Below are 20,872 nucleotides of genomic sequence, written 5' to 3' on the forward strand. Positions count from 1 at the left end.
GTGATTTTGGTAATTAATTGATCTTTAAATATTCAGGGTAAATAGGCCTAATTCCCTGAGATGGGATATTAGATGGATGGGACCTGAGTTACCCAGGAAAGAATTTTCTGTAGTATCTGGCTGGTGAATCTTGCCCATATGCTCAGGGTATAGCTGATTGCCATATTTGGGGTCGGGAAGGAATTTTCCTCCAGGGCAGATTGGAAGAGGCCCTGGAGGTTTTCTGCCTTCCTCTGTAGCATGGGGCATGTGTCACTTGAGGGAGGATTCTCTGCTCCTTGAAGTCTTTAAACCACAATTTGAGGACTTCAATAGCTCAGACATAGGTGACGTTTTTCGTAGGAGTGGGTGGGTGGCCTGCATTGTGCAGGATGTCAGACTAGATGATCAGAATGGTCCCTTCTGACCTTAGTATCTATGAATCTATGGATGCATTCAGTGGAAAATTCAGTGTGGAGATTTATATACATAGAGAACATGAAACAATGGGTGTTACCATACACACTGTAACCAGAGTGATCACTTAAGGTGAGCTATTATCAGCAGGAGAGCGGGGGTGGGACGGGGACTTTTTGTAGTGATGATCAAGGTGGACCATTTCCAGCAGTTGACAAGAATGTCTGAGGAACAGTGGGGTTGGGGGTGGGGAATAAACATGGAGAAATAGTTTTACTTTGTGTAATGACCCATCTACTCCCAGTCTCTTTTCAAGCCTGAGTTAATTGTATCCAGTTTGCAAATTAATTCCAATTCAGCAGTCTCTCGTTGGAGTCCTCTAGTGACTTAAAGGCAAGGGAACTGATCAATCAGCACCACTCAATACCATGATGTCCTCTATGGAAACCAATGCTGTGGCTTTCTAGGAATGACATACTATGATTCAAGACAGTGTCAGCCACAAGTTGGGATATCAGTAGGGTAATCATAGTCTCTAACCCATTTAATAGCCTTTATATGCCTCCCATTTAGAAGGTGCAATAACAGTCTCTGAATGTTCCATCTCCTTTTTGCACCCTTCAGATAGAAAAGAATTAGTTAGGAATGTTGTCTATTTCACTCACTGCCTTTCTCCTCTCAATTTAATATTGTCTCATTGCTGTTTTTCTTTCTTTCTCAGGGCATGACCTTCATCAACACAATGGATCAGAAAAAAGAACAACCTACCAAGTCTTCCTAGCTCCTGGTTGTACAAAGTTGCTGATCCCTCACATATCTCCAGTCAACAGTCCCAACTACACCTTCCCTCCTACTGAAAGAAGCAAGTCAACAAAGTCTAGCTCAAACTTGAAACGTTACTAAAAGCCCTGTAAAAAACTCTCCCTGAAAGTTTACAGTCATTCTCTTTGTGAGCTCAGTGCACTGTGCATCAGATTCCAGATCAGAGGGAAGTTATGTTTGTGTAGCTAGTAGCAGAGAGTGCACAAACACGCGTATATATTCGAGATTATACACACCGCACTATACTGTGTGTAGAAGTATATGCTCAGAATGGATGATCGGTATAGAAACAACGCAAATCTGTATCAAGGGGCTAAGGACATCGCTAGAGAGGTGAACCAGGTGTCAGATGACTACCGGTATCAGGATGGTAACTATGAAAGGTATGCACCTTCGGATGGCTATCACCATGATGGAAATGGGCCAACCCAAGAAGAGGATGCCCAGAGCGATGCCACGGAAGGCCATGATGAGGATGATGAGGTCTATGAAGGAGAATACCAGGGCATCCCTCATCCAGATGATATTAAGGGCAAACAGAAGAAGAAAGCCCCTGCCATGGCCGATGAGTTTAGAGACAAGGCTGAGCTCATAGCCGAGCGGATGGAGGATGAGGAGCAGCTTGCCCACCAGTATGAGAACATCATCGAGGAGTGTGGCCACGGGCGCTTCCAGTGGACACTCTTCTTTGTTTTAGGCTTGGCACTAATGGCAGACGGGGTGGAGGTGTTTGTGGTTGGCTTTGTTCTGCCCAGTGCTGAGAAGGATATGTGCTTGTCCAGCTCAAACAAAGGGATGCTAGGTAAGTGCCACTGAACAGCCTTCCTTCAGATGTTATGCAGCGGGGATGGATCCAAGCATAGCTTGTTCCATAGGGCGGGTTCATTCAGGATCCTCCCCCTTTTCCTCATCCTGACTCACTCTCACGGGGCTGAGAATGGCTAGATGGAGCTGATTCCAAACCCTGTCCATGCCCTTCCATGTGCTGATGGAGCAGGGCTGCTCAAGAGCAACATAACAGAATCATGCCCATCTCCAGACACTGAATGTGCCCACAGCTCCTGTACTCACCGCCCAGGACAAACCTGGCACCTGAACTTGAATTCCCTCCCCTGCCAGACAGCCTAGTCTGCAGTTTCCAGAGAGTGGGTTAATTTGTACAAAAATATTAGGCTTATGTAAAGGACAAACATGCATGGAGATATTTCCAATCCGAGCACCCAGGGAACCAGATTTCAACACTTTTAGTAGCTCAACTTTAATGAGAAGCTCACAAAACAGTGTCATCCAGGTCTGATGGAGCCTAATGTAGATGAGTCAGTTCAACTATATATTAAACTATGTTAAGTGGGTGAGCAGAACCGATGTCCCAGAGGATCATTTCTGTATATCTGCCTCCCTCCTACTTCATTTCCATCCCAGGAGGATGAGCTTCCCTTAGACATAATTGTTTATGTATGGGAGTCTCCTATCTAATCAAATCTAATCTAATGCCCTTCACTGTGCTGTCTGAGTGGTGTATAAATGAGGGGGAAAGAGAAACTTTCTGATCAGGCTTGAAGAGGAATGGATAGATGAGAATGAGAAGAGACATAGGAAGGCAGATAAGGGACATGGGGCTTCTCTGCAGAGAAGAGCACTCTTGGGTGGGGCTTGCTGCAACATTTTTTGGATCGAAAATTCAGTTTTTGACTAAATGTTATTTTTGTGGAATTGTCTCCTTTTTTGAGCACCAGGAAACCAAAAGAGTGTTGGGGTTTTGCCTTTAGCAGCTTTCAGCTGTTTCATAATAATGATTATTATTTGTGAGTCTGAATTTTTTCAGTTGTCTGGGTTCGGGTTTTTTGATGAACAGTCAGATTTTTCTGCAGAATTCACCCCCATTTTCTGATCAGCTCAACTTTTGGCCAAGATTGAGGAGACTGAGGGGTGCATCAGAAAAGAAGCTGCAGCTAGGCTAGCAGGAAGCTGTCCAGAGAAACACAGAAAGGTTCCTTCAGATAGCAGGTCTGCAGAGAAGACGTCTCTCACACTGACAGTGGCAGAGCATTCCAAAGGGTAATGAGGAGGCCAGTGCTAGATTAGGTAGGGAAACAGAAAGAGTTTCATTTAAAAACCCTAAAGGACAGTCTAATCACAACTGAATGTCTCCGATTCCTTGCATCTTTCTTTCCTCTCCACTGCCAATACATTCCCAGTGTGATGATAGCAGAAATTCTGCAAAGTCTCAGTGAGCTTTATAGAGTTACCAGCTGGAGTCTGAAGTCAGCATTAATAAATTGGAGGCATTTGTAACAATTTTGAGCAGTGTGTCTCTCTCTGTCACCATGGTGCTATTGAACAATGGAGCATCTAGTTGGTGCATTTCCTTTCCATCTGGTGATACAGCTTCAGGTTTTCACAGGTATCCCTTCCCCTGTGCTACCCCTTATGCCAGCAACTGCATCTCTATCACATTCTCCTTTTTAAAATCTTTCCTGAAAACCTCCATTTCCCATGAAGTCTAGTCAACATTAATCAACCCTCAAACTGCATAGTTTGGTAGTAAGTCCAACATTTGTCCAGTAGGCTCAGTATGAACCTGCATTGTATTGTGTGTCTCTTTGAATTGAAATCTCCTTGACTGATAGGAGTCTGCATCCTCTGTGGTTGGTATGGTGCGAGTGGACTGAGAGGCGTATCTGAAATAACAACATGCTGATCTATAAGGGCTCGGTTCTGCACTCCTTACTCAGATAAAATGCCCACCAAAATCAATGGGAATTTCATCTGCGTACGAAGTAAAGGATAGAGCTCTATCTGGTTTAACACTCATAGAACAAGGAAACTTTATGCATCAACTCGCTTTTCATTGTCCCATCCAGAGGCAGTTCTATTTCTGGTGCATGTGTAGGTCTCATTTTCTTATCATGTACCTTCCCGCATGGCTCAGTGTTCGCCAGCTGCTGAACTTAGGCCTCCACATCAATTTGCAAGCTGTCACATTGTCTCCCCTGATGCTACCTTTCTCACTAATGTTCTTCTCTTTGCCCAGACTCCATGTCTCTTTGCCCAAAGTCCAAATTAGCAGAGAAGCTGTGCAGTCATTTCCCTTTGGACACCAGATTCTCAGCTGAAGCTGTTTTCTAATGTGTACCGGGTCAAAAGTAGCCTATGGAGGATTCCTCCTAAATCTGGGGAATGAATTTAATGTCCCACACGACATAAAAGAGTCAACCTCTAACAACAACCAATTGGTTTCACTCCTGTCGTGTCCCCTTTGGCATTAAACAAAGATTTATTTATTTTAACTGAGGTTGAAGTTGAGTGGAACAGTTTGGATAAAATAATTTTTTTCTGAAAACCTTAACCCAAATAAGCTATAGACATCCCCAGACCCCTAGGAGTCCAGGCTTGTCTGATAGTGATACCCAGTCAGGCAACAATAAAGGAGGCTTACAAGAGAATGAAGCAACCATTGGAGTATCTGAATTGGGATGGTTGGGTAGTGTGTGCATCCATAGTGTGGTGGAGAAATCTCCCAGGCTTGTAGCTTATATCCTGGCCTGTGATCCCAGCCAGTTTACCCCAACTGAAATTAACTTCAAAGCTTGAGCCAGATCCATCCCCCATTTGCCACTTTAGCAGTACAAAGGGAACAGACAGCTGCCCTTATAAGGACCTTTCTAGCTGGTGTAACTTAACTCATAGCCACCTTTCTCTCTCCTATCCAACCCCCAAGTCCTGCACTAATTGTGCATCAGCTGGACTTGGGGGCTGGGCATTTCTTTCTTTCTTTCTTCTTTCTTTCTTTCTTTTCTTCTTTCTTCTTTCTTTTTCTTTCTTTCTTTCTTTTTTCTTTCTTTCTTTCTTTCTTTCTTTCACTAATTAATCTCCCCCCACCCTCTGAAAGCTTTTTCAATTTTCTAGGACCAAAATGTCAAAAGAGATCAGGGTCAGATTTTCAAAGGAGATCAGGATTCAGCAGCTCCCATTGGGATGCTTCTGACCAGATTTTCAGCATATTGTGTGGTGAGAACCTTTGAACGCCTGGCCATTTATTTTGTTCTAGCTTGGAGCTGAGATTTTTTAAAAATCTGACCCTAGAAATTTCTATCTTGGTGGAGCTCAGTTTAACATGCACCAGAGTCAGAAGGACTGATATATCCCCCCCCCCCATATCTTTGAAGTGTTTCTGGCCCAACCAGAGGTAGAGAGTACCAGAAGTCTCACGAGGAAGCTTGTTCTTCCGTTTTTCCCAACCCAATACTTACCTTACTCAATGTTCACAGAGTGCAGAGGAGCTTTGGATAAGCAAGCAAACTTTTTGCATGTTTATCCAATTACAACTTATAGACCAGGTCAGGTTCATCTGTCTGCAATTTTTAATGAGGGGGGATGGCATTTTCCTCCTAGTTCCTTCTCACTGGGAGTTCTCCTTAAGGTTAAAAGAGGCCTTTTTAGAACTTGGTTTTGCAGTTTTTCCACCCCTTTCCTAGTTGTTTTGGGAGTCAGATTCTGGAGCTTGTATTCAGAACATGAGGCTGGTGCAGCTCAGTGAAGAGCCAGATAGGGAAGGTGCAGAGGAAAGTGGACTACACCAATGCGGTATTTCCCTACTTACTCTGGTTGATGTGGGATAGGAAGAGGTTCTTAAATCCAGTACTTTTTTTTTAAATAAAAAAGGTTTGGCTAATATAGTGGTTTCCCTTCCTGCAGCGGGCTTAATGCATGTAGGAGGAGTCGGCTTGGATTCTAGGGCTCTGAGATAAATCGATGTGAAAAGGGATTGTGCTAAGAATGGCTTAGCAAACACTGAGCCTGCAGAGATGTGCAGGAGTATGAATAATGAATACTCAATGACACAAATACCCTCTGGCTCAGGAGGGTTCTGTGCCCTTGGTGTAGGATTTTCCTCTTCTGAGCACCCAGGAGGGCATGGCATGTTAGAGAAGACAGGGCTGGAGCTTAGCACCTGAAGAGGAGAACTATAAAGGTGCTAATGATGGATAAAAAAAAACAAGCTTCCTCAGAACCTTTCTTGGCTCAACTTTGCTGGCCACACACCAACTACTCAAAAAAGGAGATAGAAGTCAAAGCTATTCAGGAAGCCCAGAGCTTCTGATACATGCTCATTTCCTTCTGAGTATTCCAATTCTTTGATGTTCTAGGGGTTGTACTCTGGCAAATTAGTCTTGTTAACGCTCAGGGTTCAATGATACTTACAGACTGACTTGTCAGAATAATGGTAGCAATCAAAGAGCTCTTTTGGCTCAATCTGTGCCTAATGTGCAATGATAATCTGCAAGAGTGTGTCTGTGTGAAATGAGCAGAGGTTTTTACAGTGGGCATGGCTTTCGCTCAAATTACCATGGCCCCTGGGTCATTATATACACATGAATTGCTATCCCTTACCTTTTTTACATACCAAGAATCAGCACAAGGGTTCATATTTATTCTTTCTATGACTGTTCTTGTCATATTTTTTGATAAGGAACATGATCAGGTCATCCGAGACAGAGCTAAGGTTGCTTCCAGGAAGCTGCTGATGTTTGCACATATGAAAGTGACTCTTGCTCTCTTGGTCATGGGTGGAGGAGAGTGGGCAAATGGAAAATTAATAGGAGAAATAATCAAACTATTTAAGAAAAGAAGAAAGACAAATTGCAAGAGCTAAAAGTGGTGCTGCCTAAAGGCCAAATTGGTGAACTTTGGCTTTTGCCGAAAGGATGTTTTGTCTTTAAATCCCAGTGTTTTGCTTAGGTGCTGGAAATAAGGGTGCGGGGGGGAGGGGTGCTGCTGCACCCCCTGGCTTGAAATGGTTTCCATTATATACAGGGTTTACATTTGGTTCAATGGCTGTCAGCACCCGCACTATAAAAATTGTTCCAGCACCCCTGGTGTTTTTCATATTTCTCCCATCAGAAAAAGTGGAAAATTTACCAAAATTACAATCAGCTTGAGTAAAAACTGCAAACAAACAAATGCCCATAGAGTTTCTTGAAATCTGAGAAATCAATGTGACACCTCTGAAATTTCATAAAACATTTCAATTTTGTGCTGAAAATAAACAGTTCTACTTCAGATGCAAATTAACAGCTGTTTTACCCCAGTTATTCCTAATGGTAAAGAACAAGTATTTGAGTTTTCCCTTGATGTGAAATGTTATTTCAAAGATGAGTGCTGGGGAAATTAAAAACCCACACCTACTGCAGTGAATATTTAGCATACTGATGGCATTTATTTTTAAAATTTTGTGGGCTGAGAAGTTTGTTAATTTCTCACCAGGTTATTTCCACTTATTCGTCAGACATTTCTGCTTTAGCTGAGTCTGATGTTGTAATAAATAAAATAACAATAATAATAACAACAATTAATAAATACATAAATAAATAAATGTATTAAATCCACTGCAACAGACAAGAAAATTCCTGTCTTGTGACTGGCTGAAAACAGTTCTGTGGTGAGTCAATAAGTTTATTCACTTGAGAATAGGGTGACCACAGTCCCAATATTTGGGACTTTTCTTATATAGGGGCCTATTACGCTCCACCCCATCCCAATTTTTCACACTTGCCTGAGAAGTCATTCTACTTGAGGAGTGACTTGAGAAGTGACTTGAGAAGTCACCCTACTTGAGAAGTTTCTATTCATTTTGAGAATACTGGCATCTGGAGGAAATCAATCAATCAGATTATACCTTCAATGCATGCATATTGATTGGCGGTACAATGTGCATTCATTATTGCTATTACTAGCATCTCAGGGAATTAATATTATCAGTTTTTACACAGGGCAGTAAGTGTATAAATATTATAAAGAGATATAATATTGTTCACTTACATAGTTAGCACCTTTCCTATGAGGAGCTCAAATAGTTTAAACTTTGCAAATCCCCAGTGAAATAGGCTGATTTCCATCACTTTACAGAAGAGGAAACTGAGACAAGGAGAAATTGAGTGATTCAAACAAGGCTGCAAAAGAGTCCACATCAGTGCTGAGAATAGACTTCAGATCTTTTAGGTACAAAGCTACCTTTCTTTCTACAAATTAATAATAATTTCATAAAAAGAAAAGGAGTACTTGTGGCACCTTAGAGTCTAACACATTTATTTGAGCATAAGCTTTCGAGAGCTACAGCTCACTTCATCGGATGCATCCGATGAAGTGAGCTGTAGCTCACGAAAGCTTATGCTCAAATAAATGTGTTAGTCTCTAAAGTGCCACAAGTACTCCTTTTCTTTTGCAAATACAGACTAACATGGCTGCTACTCTGAAACCTGTAATAATTTCATAGTAATAATTAAATATAATACTATCTTCTGGATTTTACTCCAATCTCCTGTTTAGAATGTTGGAGCCACACTTAAAAATTCTGCTGGTAGTTAATGCAGGTAGATAGGAGTTCAAGCCTAGTTTAAAATGGATTATGTAACAATACACTGGCCTTATCAGGGTTTATATCCCTTTGAAACACATACTGGCCCAGCAGCTTTGTCTCTGTCATTATTTACCTGTTGTTTCAATGAATCCTAATTAACATCACGAGAGACTTCAGTATCTTCTTACCACTTACGTTTTTTCTGGATAAACATATGTAAACCCAGGAATGGCTCCCTGATGGCTGGGGCCCTACCAAATTCAAAGTCTGTTTTGGCCAATTTCACAGTCATAGGATTTTAAAAACGGTAAATTTCATGATTTCAGCGACTTAAATCTGAAATTTCACAGTGTTATCATTGTAGGGGCCCTGACCCAAGAAGGAGTTCTGGGGAGATTGGAAGGTTATTGCAGAGGGGGTGGCGGTACAGCTACTTTTACTTCTGTGCTGCAGCTGGTGGCGGCGCTGCCTTCAGAGCTGAGCAGCTAGAGAACGGCGGCTGCTGGCCGGGAACTCAGCTGTGAAGGCAGAGCAGCTGCCAGCAGCAGTGCAGAAGTAAGGGTAGTATGGTATAGTATGCCGCCCAGCTCTGATGTCAGCACAGAAGTAAGAGTGGCAATACCATGACCCCCTAAAATAACCTTGTGACCCCCCTGCAACACCCTTTTGGGTCAGGACCCCCAATTTGAGAAACGCTGGTCTCTCCCCATGAAATCTGTATAGTACAGGGTAAAAGCACATGAAAGACCAGATTTCACGGTCCGTGACACATTTTCATGACCGTGAATTTGTTAGGGCCCTACTGATGGCCCACCCTCTTCTGTGCCTTGGGCCTGCAAGCCTAACCATGGCAGCATATGACTTAGGCCGTCACATGAACGTATCTCCGTAAGTATATTGTCCTGACAATGTTGCAAACAACCATGTTAGTTCACAGATGCTCTTAACCAAGCCAGAAAACTCTGTACTGCTGTGGTTAAGCTTGTTGTGTAGCTGGACAGTTAGAATCAGTTTTTTGGTGCTGCTGTTCATGATTTTGACCCAAATCTGCTGCTCATGAATATTCTGTAATATTTTCTTAAGATTTTCTGCAACATTTTTGCCTGCAAGTTCATTAGAATCAGCAGACACGAAAGAGGCACAAACACAGCCAATATTCCAGTCAGTGTTGGCCAATATCTTCTTTGCAGTATTTGCACCTCTGGTGCTCTATCTAGCTGTGACGGTAGAGCTTCGTGCAGCTTTGTGCAGTGTGATGATTGTCTCCTCATTTGTAAACACAGCAGTAATTTTATCTGACGTGAGTCAAAACGAACAGCTTTTCAGTTAACGGCAAAGGATTAATTTGGCTTCCTCTATTGAAGACTTCAGTTTAACAGAGGAACTTAGGTGTGAGGGAGAAGGGGGAGGGGGGGGGAGATGGTGGTATGAATTTTAAATTGATGGACAAGACCCATGGGGGTATTTGAAAGACACCGAGTGCAAACACTCACTTTCTGTGCTGGCGGCACCCAGTGAAATATTCAGTGCACATTTTCAATGCCACGTTGGAAGATTCTGTGGGTTCCTAAATCCACCTTTGCTTTGACTTTGCAGAATTCCTTCAGAATTCCCAGCAGCCATAGATCACTCACAGCTAGTTTATAATGTTCCCCCCTCCCTCTGAATAGGAAAATCCCACTGTTATTATTTTAGGTGTGGTGACTCATTTTTTAACTGTAGGGTAAGTCATTTTAAATGGTAGGTGAGCTATCTCCACTTCTGTTTATTCAACAAAGCAAATGCTATATGAACCAATGGGAATTTTCTTTCTGTATCATTGATTGCCATTTGTCAGGGCAACGAGATCTATAGATAAAGCACCAACTGTCCTATAAGCAAAAGCACACAGGAAATATCAGGAACCAAAAAGGCCATCTGACCCAACATACGTGCCTTTTGTTGGCTATTTTATTCACATCGTCCAGATGTTCAATGTACCCTGCTCCCTTGAACCCCCACCCACAATCTTCTGCAAGACCAAATCTACTCAATTCTTCCTGAGTTCCCCATTTATTCCCAGGTCCTTAGGACCATAGGTAAAATTTTATAAGCCCCTGATTGACTGCAGAGCCTACATCCCATTGACTTTCAATGAGACTTAGAAGCCAAAGTCCTGTTTTCAAAAGTGATTTTGGCACTTATGAACCTAAGTCACTTTGGCAATTTTGAAAATTTTACCTTATGTCTTTTGGTTTCTGAAATTAGGACAGTTTGTCTCTAACAACTTTGTTGAAATATTATAATAATAGTAATAATAATAATTAATCACTTAGCATAGTTATATTATATCCAGCCTTTCTTATTTGTACATTCATAGAGTTTAAGGCCAGAAGGGACCACTGTGGTCATCTAGTCTGACCTCCTGCATAACACAGGTGATGGAATTTCAACAGAGGTCAAAAAATTTCTTAATTTGGAAACTTTGATGATGGCATCTCAAAGTTTTCCTCTTTTTCAATGGGAACAAGCCCAATGCCTTTACATTTTCTGCATAGCTACAGCTGGTTGAATTATTCATAACCAAGAGTTTATTATTTGAATTTCACCTTTTTCTTCTGACAAATATTTTCTGAGCAGATTGCATTTTCTCACATGTATTCATTATTTTATATTAGTCACAGAATAATAGCTGCAAATAATGATTGTTCTCTAAATTGCTTGACAGCTGTTACATTTAATACCCAGCATCTGTGCTTCTTTGGTTAGTTTTCTTAGGTCGCACAGTATACTTCTATCCTGGCTGGATGATTATAACTTTTGGAATGAGGTTTCTGGTGTGGACTCTCATGTTTCCAAATTCAAAATTTTTTCCAATGAATATCTTTTAATATTTTTATAACATTTGCTATTTCATTGGACATTCCTGACAGTAAATTTGTTCCCTAGAATATTCTGTGAAGACAAAAAACAGGAAGAACACGCAGGAGGAACTTAGTTTCAAAATCTGATCAAACTATTTTGTCCAGTTCTGCTTATAATTTATATTTCCAAGACCTAATATCACGCTTGTTTCCTTTTGGAGAGATTAGAATTGTTGCTGTGGGACCGTGCTCAGAAGGGATTTAACACACAATGGTCTTAGAAAGTAACAATATTACGTCTTTCATATCCCTTGTATCAGTATCTAATTTGCCTTTTTGGCTGCAGTGGTATATGCACTGGGTCCATGATTTCAATGATCAGTAATCCCCAGATCCCTTTTGTGCACAGTACACTGGATGACAGTCCCACTAGGTTTTTCTGCAGGTTGGTTTCCTCTGCACAGACTAATTAATGACTGTACCTTTGTTGAGCTGATCCTCATTTGCTCAGTCACCTAAGTAGCTGTGATTCCTTTCGATTCTGGCTGCTCTGATCCTGACTTGCTTTTCCTTCCGTTTTGTGTCTTTTACAAAACTGGTGATCTTCTTTCCATATCCTTATCCAAATCATGTACCCTTTCTGTAATTGGCCTCCTGCACCACGCCCTCAGAAGAAAAACATGGAGCACATTTTGGAAAAGAATAGTAAATGATGAATATCATTCATTGTTGTAGGATGCCCATCCAGGAAAATTGTTGTTTGTAAATTTTCTTTCCTTTACTTGTTCTGGCACTTACTGGTGGAGTGTTTTAGTGCAGCTTCCCAAATGAAGGTTTTATGTTGTTGGCTGGGATGTGTAGTCTTCACAAAAGGACCCCCAACTGTCCATCATAATAAATCATTCCCTTGATTTCATTTCAGCTGTGGAGTGGGTTCTACTGTAACTGATCACCAGTGCCTCAGAAACCAGTGAAGTGGCTTGCCTCTGATAGCCACTGAAGTGATGGCTGCAGATCTTGGTTGTTTTAAGGTTTTAGGGGCTGGCTTGCCCATTGCCACTGCTTTACAAGACTCAATAAAAAAATGTCTGAAACTAAATAGAAGCCATTTCCACTGAGTTATGTTTCGCAACACTAATCAATAGCCTTAATGTACCTTACATAGAACTCATCTTAACAAATGCTGTATCACAGAGAAATAATCTTGAGGCCCACCTTTAGCTTGGGTTCCTGAGCTCACAATCTGAACTGTTCTTCATCTACAATAGCAGTTCCAGGCTCTTTCTTGGACTGCTTCTTCATGTGCAGTTGTTGCCCCTTTAACACACACACACATGCACACACATGCACACACACCCATAAAGCTGCCAGTATGCAGTGACTTTAAACTCAGAGCACTACACTCTGCATCAACTGTCTCCCTGACAACAGCAGTGCAATCAATTCAAATCTCATCATGATTAGAAATAATCTATTGGCCAAATCCATCTTCGGCCCCAAACCAAGCAAAGATACACATGTGAACAGATGTCTGCCCTTCTCCCCTTCCTGGAGCTGAATACCTTCAATTGGGTCGGAGCAACTGCTGTTGCCTAAATAGACATCTGTACACTGGAGTTCGAAAACCAGGATTTGGCAAAAGGAGGTCTGACTACAAGTCTCCCCCACTCTTGCCTGCACAGTAGACTCTACTCCCTTAGATCACATCCTGAGGCACTAGGGCAATGAGCCTCCGTTCTGCCCTTGGGGAGCAAAGGATGCCAATAAAGAGCATGCAAGATGCAGACATTGTTGCAGACTGACAAGTTTGCACCTGCAGTGTGTCTGTGGTCACCAACTGTGGTGCACAAAGCACCTCAGTATCTGCTTCTGCACACACAGGCTAATACAGGATAAGCCGCTTTGTTAAATAAAATAAGGAAATGAATGCATTGGGGCAAGATACTAGAGTCCTGATGCTTTTGCAGAACCGTGGATCTCCCTCAATATTATCACTCCTTTAACAAAGCCCTAAAGTCCACCAGGTCTCTTGTTTGCAGAAAGAGAGGAAGCAGCATTTGCTTCAGTCCAAATGGCTGAGTCAGACATTTTATAACCAATGGAACTTCCATAAAGTATCCAGAGTATTGGAACAGTTGCTCATTCACTCTGAGCGGCCACTGCTGAAAAACAAATACCGCCCAGGGCCGGGCACCTGGCTCCCACACCCTCAATCAGGATACCCAGTTATAATAATAATAGATCACAGGCCACAAAAAAAGAGTCTTGGAGGTTAGAATGCAGCAACCACCCCCTACGCAGATTCATTTTTGTTGTTGTTGTTTTTAAGAAGCTTTGGATGAACAGCTGCCAACCTGAATTTTCTCTGCCGAAAACAAGTAACCCCACCTGATCATTCATTTTAATCTGGGTGCAGGAACGTGGGTTTAGTGGTGCTGCATGAACATCCCCTATTCTGCTGGCTGGGCTTATCAGCAGGACAGGTGACTGTGACACACCAGCCTACCTGCCTGGGATGGGTTGCCACTTCCCTCTCCTGGCTGGAGAGCTGCTCCAGTCTGTGGGATCAGAGTGTCTCTCAGTGGCTAGTGTAAAAGTCCTAACCCACATGGCAGCCCCTGGAGATTCGCCTTCATTATGATTTTGGGTCTTGTATGTATTGCTACCGTGTCTTCCAAATCTCTAATTTTAGTGACTATGGCAGAGGCCTGTGTTGGTGGAGAGAGAGGCCCTGAGTTCCCATGCCATGTGTGTGCACTTTTTCTGGCTGCCATGCAGTCTGTATATCTGTAGCCAAGATGGGTGAGGTCATATAAATATCTTTTATTGGACCAACTTCTGTTGGTGAGAGAGACCCGCTTTGAGCTATACAGAGCTTTGCTTCGAGTCTGGGAAAGGTACTAAGAATGTTACAGCTACATACAAGGTCCAACAGATAGTTTAGCATAATTAGTTAACACATACTCTAAGGGACCAGTCAAAGTAAAGTGTCCCGTTAGAATATGTGTTAACTACTTATGCTATTACTTATCTAACCAATCAACCTGGATGGAATTTTGAATATCATGTTTGTGATCCAGTCACAGAATGAAAAAGAATAATTGGAAAAAAAATGTTGAACAAATTCATACAATGAATACATGAAAGGAAATTATGATTAGGTCATGGAAAGTCTGTGAAAAGAGAAAGAAAACTAAATAATTCACTATGAGTTAATCCCGCAGCTCTAGTTAGGGGACGGCAGTGTTTTTAGTAGTATGTACTTTCCCAAGATATGATTAACATATGCCAAAAAAAAACCAGGCTAATTTACAATCCAGAAGAATATCGGAATTGATGGTGCCAGATGCTCCCCTCCATCAATCTGCTGCCGAATGGTTGAATGGTGCGTGCAGTCATCAGCTTATGTCAAATCATTTATATATTGCAAGAATGTTCATTATTGTTCCCTGGTCTCCCACTGACAAGTTTTTTGACAGGAGATTTTACACATTGTAGGACAGTTCCTGAGAAGCACCGGTAACTGTCAGTGAAGACAGGCTTTGGCTCAGGGACAGGGCTGAACCTCTAAATGGTCAGAATTTTTCTTTAGCTAGGCATATGAAAGGACACTTTTACCAGAACCTGTTTGGTCTAGAAACAGGGCTGTAAATCAAAGAAATGTTGGGCCGGAAGGGACCTCAAGAGGTCATGCAGTCCAGCCCCCTGCGCTGAGGCAGGATTAGGTAGATCTAGACCATCTCTGACAGGTGTTTGTCTACCCTGTTCTTAAAAACCTCCAATGATGGAGATTCCACAGCCTCCCTCAGTAACCTGTTCAAGTGCTTAGCTATCTTTCCAGTTATAAACTTTTTCCAAATAGCCAACCTAAATCTCCCTTGCTGCAAACAAAACTGATTGCTTCTAATCCTACCCTTGGTGGACACGGAGAATAATTGATCATTGTCCTCTTTATCAGAACCTTTTATACATTTGCAGACTATCATGTCTCCCTTCAGCCTTCTCTTCTCTAGACTAACATAGCACATGTTTCCCAAACATCTTTTCATTTTTTGTTGCTCTCCTCTGGACTCTCTCCAATTTGTTGACATCCTTCTTAAAGTGTGGTGCTCAAAACTAGGCACAGTACTCCAGCTGATGCCCCACCAGTTCTAAGTAGCATGGGACAGTTACCTCCTGTCTTACACATGCCACTCCTAACACATCCCAGAATAACAGAATCTCACAGTATCAGCCCCCTGAACCATATATGGACACCTAAATGGGAGCGGGCTGGTTGTTGGTAGGTGCTGAGCATCTTCATCTCTTTGTCTCCGGCAGGAGTTGTGGGTGCTTGCCCCTTGCCCAGTTGGGCATCTGACTTTGGGTCCCATTTTACAGAGGTCTCAGGGAATCAAGAGGCTTGTCTCATGGAGCTTCATCTGGGATACCATCCACATGTTTATCTTATGAGCATCTGAGTGCCAATCTGTTTGCACATCACTCTTGGTGCAAGATGGGTTGGGCTGGGTTTCCTTCTAGCTGTTTCCCCAGTGGCTTAGTGATAGTAGTGTTGCATCACAATTAAGTGAGCTTAGTTTGCCTTTTTTGTTTTACAATGTTACTGGCTGATGTAATCTGGACAATGTTATAGATAGAGAGACTGCAAACTGCAAAATCAGGGCCATTCCAAGCTTTACAGGTGGGACTGTTACTGCAGAGGCTGATCAAAGCACACCAGAGGTATGTAGAGTGCTTTGGCAACCAAAAAGAATACCTGCTGGATTTGAGAATGCTCATTGCTTGCTGAGTTATTAACAGTGTCCAATCAGTATCCTCTGTTTTGGGGCTGATATTTTAGTCCTGGTTGGTTGGTTGGACTTTCTATCACCAATCTGTCAGCAGGATGAGAGGCTGTTGCGTCAGTTCACCTCCCTTTATTTGGCCCTGGGTTTTCTGCCTCATACTCCTTGGAAAAAATTAAATAGAGGAAGATAAACAGTTTGGAGACTGAATGATCTAATTGTCCCTTCTAGTCTCAGTAGTCTATGTCTCTATGAAATACAGAGAGAAAAGGAGGTGATACACTTAAGGGGCACTCGGATGAAATATGTAACCTGCAAAGAAATTTTCCATTCCTTTAGCTCTCCGACTGCACTCTCCCGGTTGCCTGAGTTATCATCAACCGCCATACAGCACTCCTTCCTGTGCTCCTTCAGCACCAGTTGCACTGAGAGGGGTTAGTAGATATAAGATGTCAGACTCCCGTTGTGCAGTTAGTGGCACACAGCAGGGACATGTGCATTCTAACTAATCAGCTTATGCCTGGCTCTGGCTGATGTGCTTGGGACGTGCTAGGGAAGAGACGGCTGCGGGCCTGGTCAAATGAGACAGCTCCTGAGGCTTTTTTGGGGGCGGGGGGGAAATGAGATCTCACCTGAAGCTGAGTGAATTGGGTGTTTGTTGTTACCTTGAATTGAGTCAGAGGAGGGTCTGAGAAAATAATAATAACTGAGTCCTAATAACAGCCCTGGGAGGCAGGCATCATTATCACTGTTGTACAGATGGACACGCTGAGGCTGGGAGCAACAAACTCAGGGGCACATGATGAATTGGTGGCAGAAGCAGAAGTAGAATTCAAGCATTCCTGGCCTCTAGCCTCATGCTCAGTCCACTCAGCCACACTGACTCCCTAGAGAGCGGATCCTGGAAATAATAAACAGCCAGGTGCCTGAGGGGTTTATGTTTGAGAGCTGGGCCTACCCTGTTTGTAAAATATTATTCTTCATAATGATCATTTTGTATCCTGAGAGCACCCACTATATGCCAGGAACGTTCCAAAGAAATATGACTGCAAGTTCCTCCAGACTCATGGGCCTTTGAAAGTCCAAGGGTTGGGAAAGCGACATAAGTTCACTCCCTCTGAAGTAGCCTGAGCCTGAGGTACCATTTTGGATGTCAGCAGAGGGCATATTCCACCTGAAAGCTAATTGACTTTACAGTGCCCAGAAATTTGATGCTCAGATGAGGATGTATGAGCCCATCACTAGTACTGGTGAAGCAACTTTGGCCTGACAGGTATCTGGCAAAGGGTGCTGTTTTGGTCAAGTAGAAAGTGAATGTGTCAGACCCTGACAGGCATTCAGGCTGGTGAAGTATTTCAATATTTGCTAACAGGGCTTTGGTTGGTGGCTGGTTGGGATTTGTGAGGAAGTGCTCCAAACATTGGATATGTGTGAAATATTAACCTAATTGCCCTGTACTGCACATGGGATAGGATCACTCAGCTCCCTGTCTTTCTTTCCTCTAGGGCTCATAGTCTACCTGGGAATGATGGTGGGAACTGTCATTTGGGGTGGCCTGGCAGATAAACTGGGAAGGAGGAAATGCCTCATCACATCACTCACAATCAACGCTGCCTTTGCATTCCTCTCCTCCTTCGTCCAGGGATATGGATTCTCCTCTTCTGCCGCCTTATTTCCGGCTTCGGGTGGGTAACACTCTCTTTAGTTCCCCAGCTCCAGGCTGAGGTTTAAGACAGGAGAACCCTTTGAGCTTGACAAGACTGCACAATGATTTGGGATTGCCAGCTGAGGAGATGGAAGGACTGACTGGAGAGGTTCTACACAGCACGTGTGTGTTATAAATAAAATGTTCACATCTCCCTAGAAGGATCTAGAGCCAGCCAGGGAGAAGACACTAGACAAGGGGGATTATATAGTTTGTTTTTCCTTAAACAGAACAATTTAATGCTTGGAAAATTGACAGTCAGATATTCTGAGGTCTTAGGCAGAAAACAGGTGCATAAAAGGAAGCATCTGTTCACCACTTCAGGATAGGACACCTCAAAGTTGACCTAAGAGAACTCAGTCACTGAAATCTCAATCTCCCTGCTGAAACTGTGAACATGGGTGCTGATTGATGTTGACTGCAATGTAGACGCTTGTCTACTAGGACCTGTACTGAGATCTCTACCCATTTCGTAGGCATGAAACAACATTAAGTTGGTAACAACTTTCAGTCACTACTGACCTGCTCTATGACTAGGTGATTAGAATGTGACGGGATCTGTAGTGCTCCCAAGCACATACCAGTCTCCCAAATTGCGATACAGTCGATATGGCTTGGTTATACAAAGCATCAGGAAGATACTTTGTGGCAAAGACACGAATCCAGAACTCACTACTTTATAAATACCACATTATTAATAAGGAGCAGAGGGGAGGCCCCATATTCTCTCCGTTATATTCATTTGGAACTTTGCCTTTTAAAGGTAAGCTTTTGTTCAGGCAGAGAAGAAACTTGTTCTTAAACCTTGACAAGAAGCTGCATGTTTCATTCCCCCATTTATGGAATTAAGCAAGAAATGACTCCACTGGACTGTCCAGTAAAGGTTATGCTGGTGGCCTGTTATACGTGAACTTTGGGGCCATGACCAAGATTTTCAAAAATGGCCCAGATTTTCAATGCCTGGTTTGAGAGATATTACGGGGGACTGATTTTCAAAAAAGAACTGAACTCTGAATTTGTGAAACTCAGGCCGTTTAGGTGTCTCAGATAGGACATCCCAAAATGGAGGAACCCCAAATCATTTGAAAACATTGCCCATTTTAAAATGGCTAATTCCAAAATGTTTTTATAGAACTTCAGAAACATTTCCAAAGTTCATGGCAATCCCAGCACTCCCAGGCTTCTTTCATCTCTGAGTCATGAGGCAGCTGAGCTACTCTGACGAGATAGTGCAGGGGATGGGAAGGGGAATTGCAGAATGGGTCCTCCCTTGTGTGGACTGGGTCAAATTTGGCTGGACTCACTAGCAACCAATGGCTGTTATTGCCTGGCTGTTTGCTGCCCCAGTGAAATGAGTTTGTGCTCTCCTGTACAGTTCTCCAGTTTCCTAGGGCACAAGCATTCAAATCACAAATGCTCTGCTGAGCATATCCATGTCCCCTCGAGGCCAGGTTAATTCACTTTGTTAAAACGGGAAAGTAAAAATCAACTTTCTGCTCATGACAAGCTTCCTGTGCATCCTTCATGTTTAAGAACAACCTGATATGGGGAGCTGACTCCCTGAGTAGAGAGTCTGTGAGAATCACCAAGAATTCCAGTGAGCTCCTGTAAGAAAAGTTACCCTCCCACTGTGGGCTGTAACTCTGGAGACCTTTACTATAAATGAACCCAAAACTATGAGGCTCCAGATGTGCTGGTGACACCTGTTTGGTAAAGTCCTTTATTCTTCCCATGTGGTGTTTTCTCTCCTCAGCATTGGGGGATCCCTCCCCATCGTCTTTGCTTATTTCTCTGAATTCCTTTCTCGTGAGAAGAGGGGGGAACACCTGAGCTGGCTCTGCATGTTCTGGATGATTGGTGGCATTTATGCCTCTGCAATGGCTTTGGAGCATCATTCCACACTACGGTAACTGCTTTGTGCTTTTGGTTACAGATAACACCCTGCGCACAGCACATATAAGGACATACAGTTAGTACGTGGCGAGCTGGCGTGTACATCTACAGTGCACCAGCCTGCTGCAAACTAACTGTCTGCATGGACTCTGCCACTGGGCACTAAAAAATTCCATCATGCACTTCGACCTACTCCTGTTTCAAATTGGAGTAGATTAAAGTGCACTATGGAAAGCTTAGTGCGTGGCCGCAGCGTCCACATGGCCAGTTAGTGCTTGGCAGGGCTAGTACGTTGTCAAATTACACCCCAGCTTGCTGTGCACTAACTGTTTCATATAGACTAGACCTCACTCATAAACAAACACACACAACCATCTCGGGTGGGCTATCGATTCTTAACATGATATGTTGTAAGTTAGCCCTGCAGCTTCTGTGATGTGTAAGACCAGAGTCCGACATGCTTGTACCAATTGCAACCAAACTCACCTCTGCCATCCTGGAACTTTCAAATTCCACCTGCCTTTTTTACAGGAACTCAAAATAATCAGTGGAATTCATCCTGCAAGTCTGGACATCCCCAGCAGGACAGGAAGGAATTGTCTAGACTGTAGCATTGTAGGTGCTATTGTGATTGGGGCCCTATACATGCTGATGATAGAGAGAATTAATTGAATGATTGATACTTAGGCAGGATGATGGGTGATGGCTCCTTTATGATAAAAGCCTCTGATACATCACACCTTTAGTACTGCAGATTGTAAGTGCTGGCCTCTCTCTATGAATGGTCAAACCCAGCATCACAAATCCACACATTTCCTGAATTGGGGATAGTTTGACTCAGGTAAACTTCATGGCGCATGTCCATGTTAACTGCAGAGCTGAGCTAAGCAATTAATCAATAAATTGTAACTCTGCTGAACACTAATATCGGGCAAGGGGGGGCGGGGGGCTAAGCAGCACATTATCAGGTCAGCACATCCCACTATGTCTTAGCCAGATACCAGTGTATTGGGGTAATTTTTGTGTGTGAATAGGTCTCCCTAAAAACATATATTTGCTGGGATCACAT

At 42.9% G+C, this 20,872-nt stretch overlaps 1 protein-coding gene across 1 annotated transcript in view; it reads left to right on the forward strand.

Moving 5' to 3' along the window:
- Positions 1 to 20,872, forward strand: part of SV2B (synaptic vesicle glycoprotein 2B) — a 102,728-nt gene that overhangs the window by 58,588 nt on the left and 23,268 nt on the right. The window contains 5 exon segments of the mRNA XM_038419318.2: positions 1,118 to 2,020; positions 17,711 to 17,857; positions 17,860 to 17,890; positions 19,664 to 19,793; positions 19,795 to 19,816. Of these exon segments, the coding sequence (XP_038275246.1) occupies positions 1,480 to 2,020; positions 17,711 to 17,857; positions 17,860 to 17,890; positions 19,664 to 19,793; positions 19,795 to 19,816 (871 nt within the window). The 5' untranslated portion in view covers positions 1,118 to 1,479.

Source organism: Dermochelys coriacea, chromosome 10 (assembly GCF_009764565.3).
Source record: "Dermochelys coriacea isolate rDerCor1 chromosome 10, rDerCor1.pri.v4, whole genome shotgun sequence".
Lineage (NCBI taxonomy): Eukaryota > Metazoa > Chordata > Testudines > Dermochelyidae > Dermochelys > Dermochelys coriacea.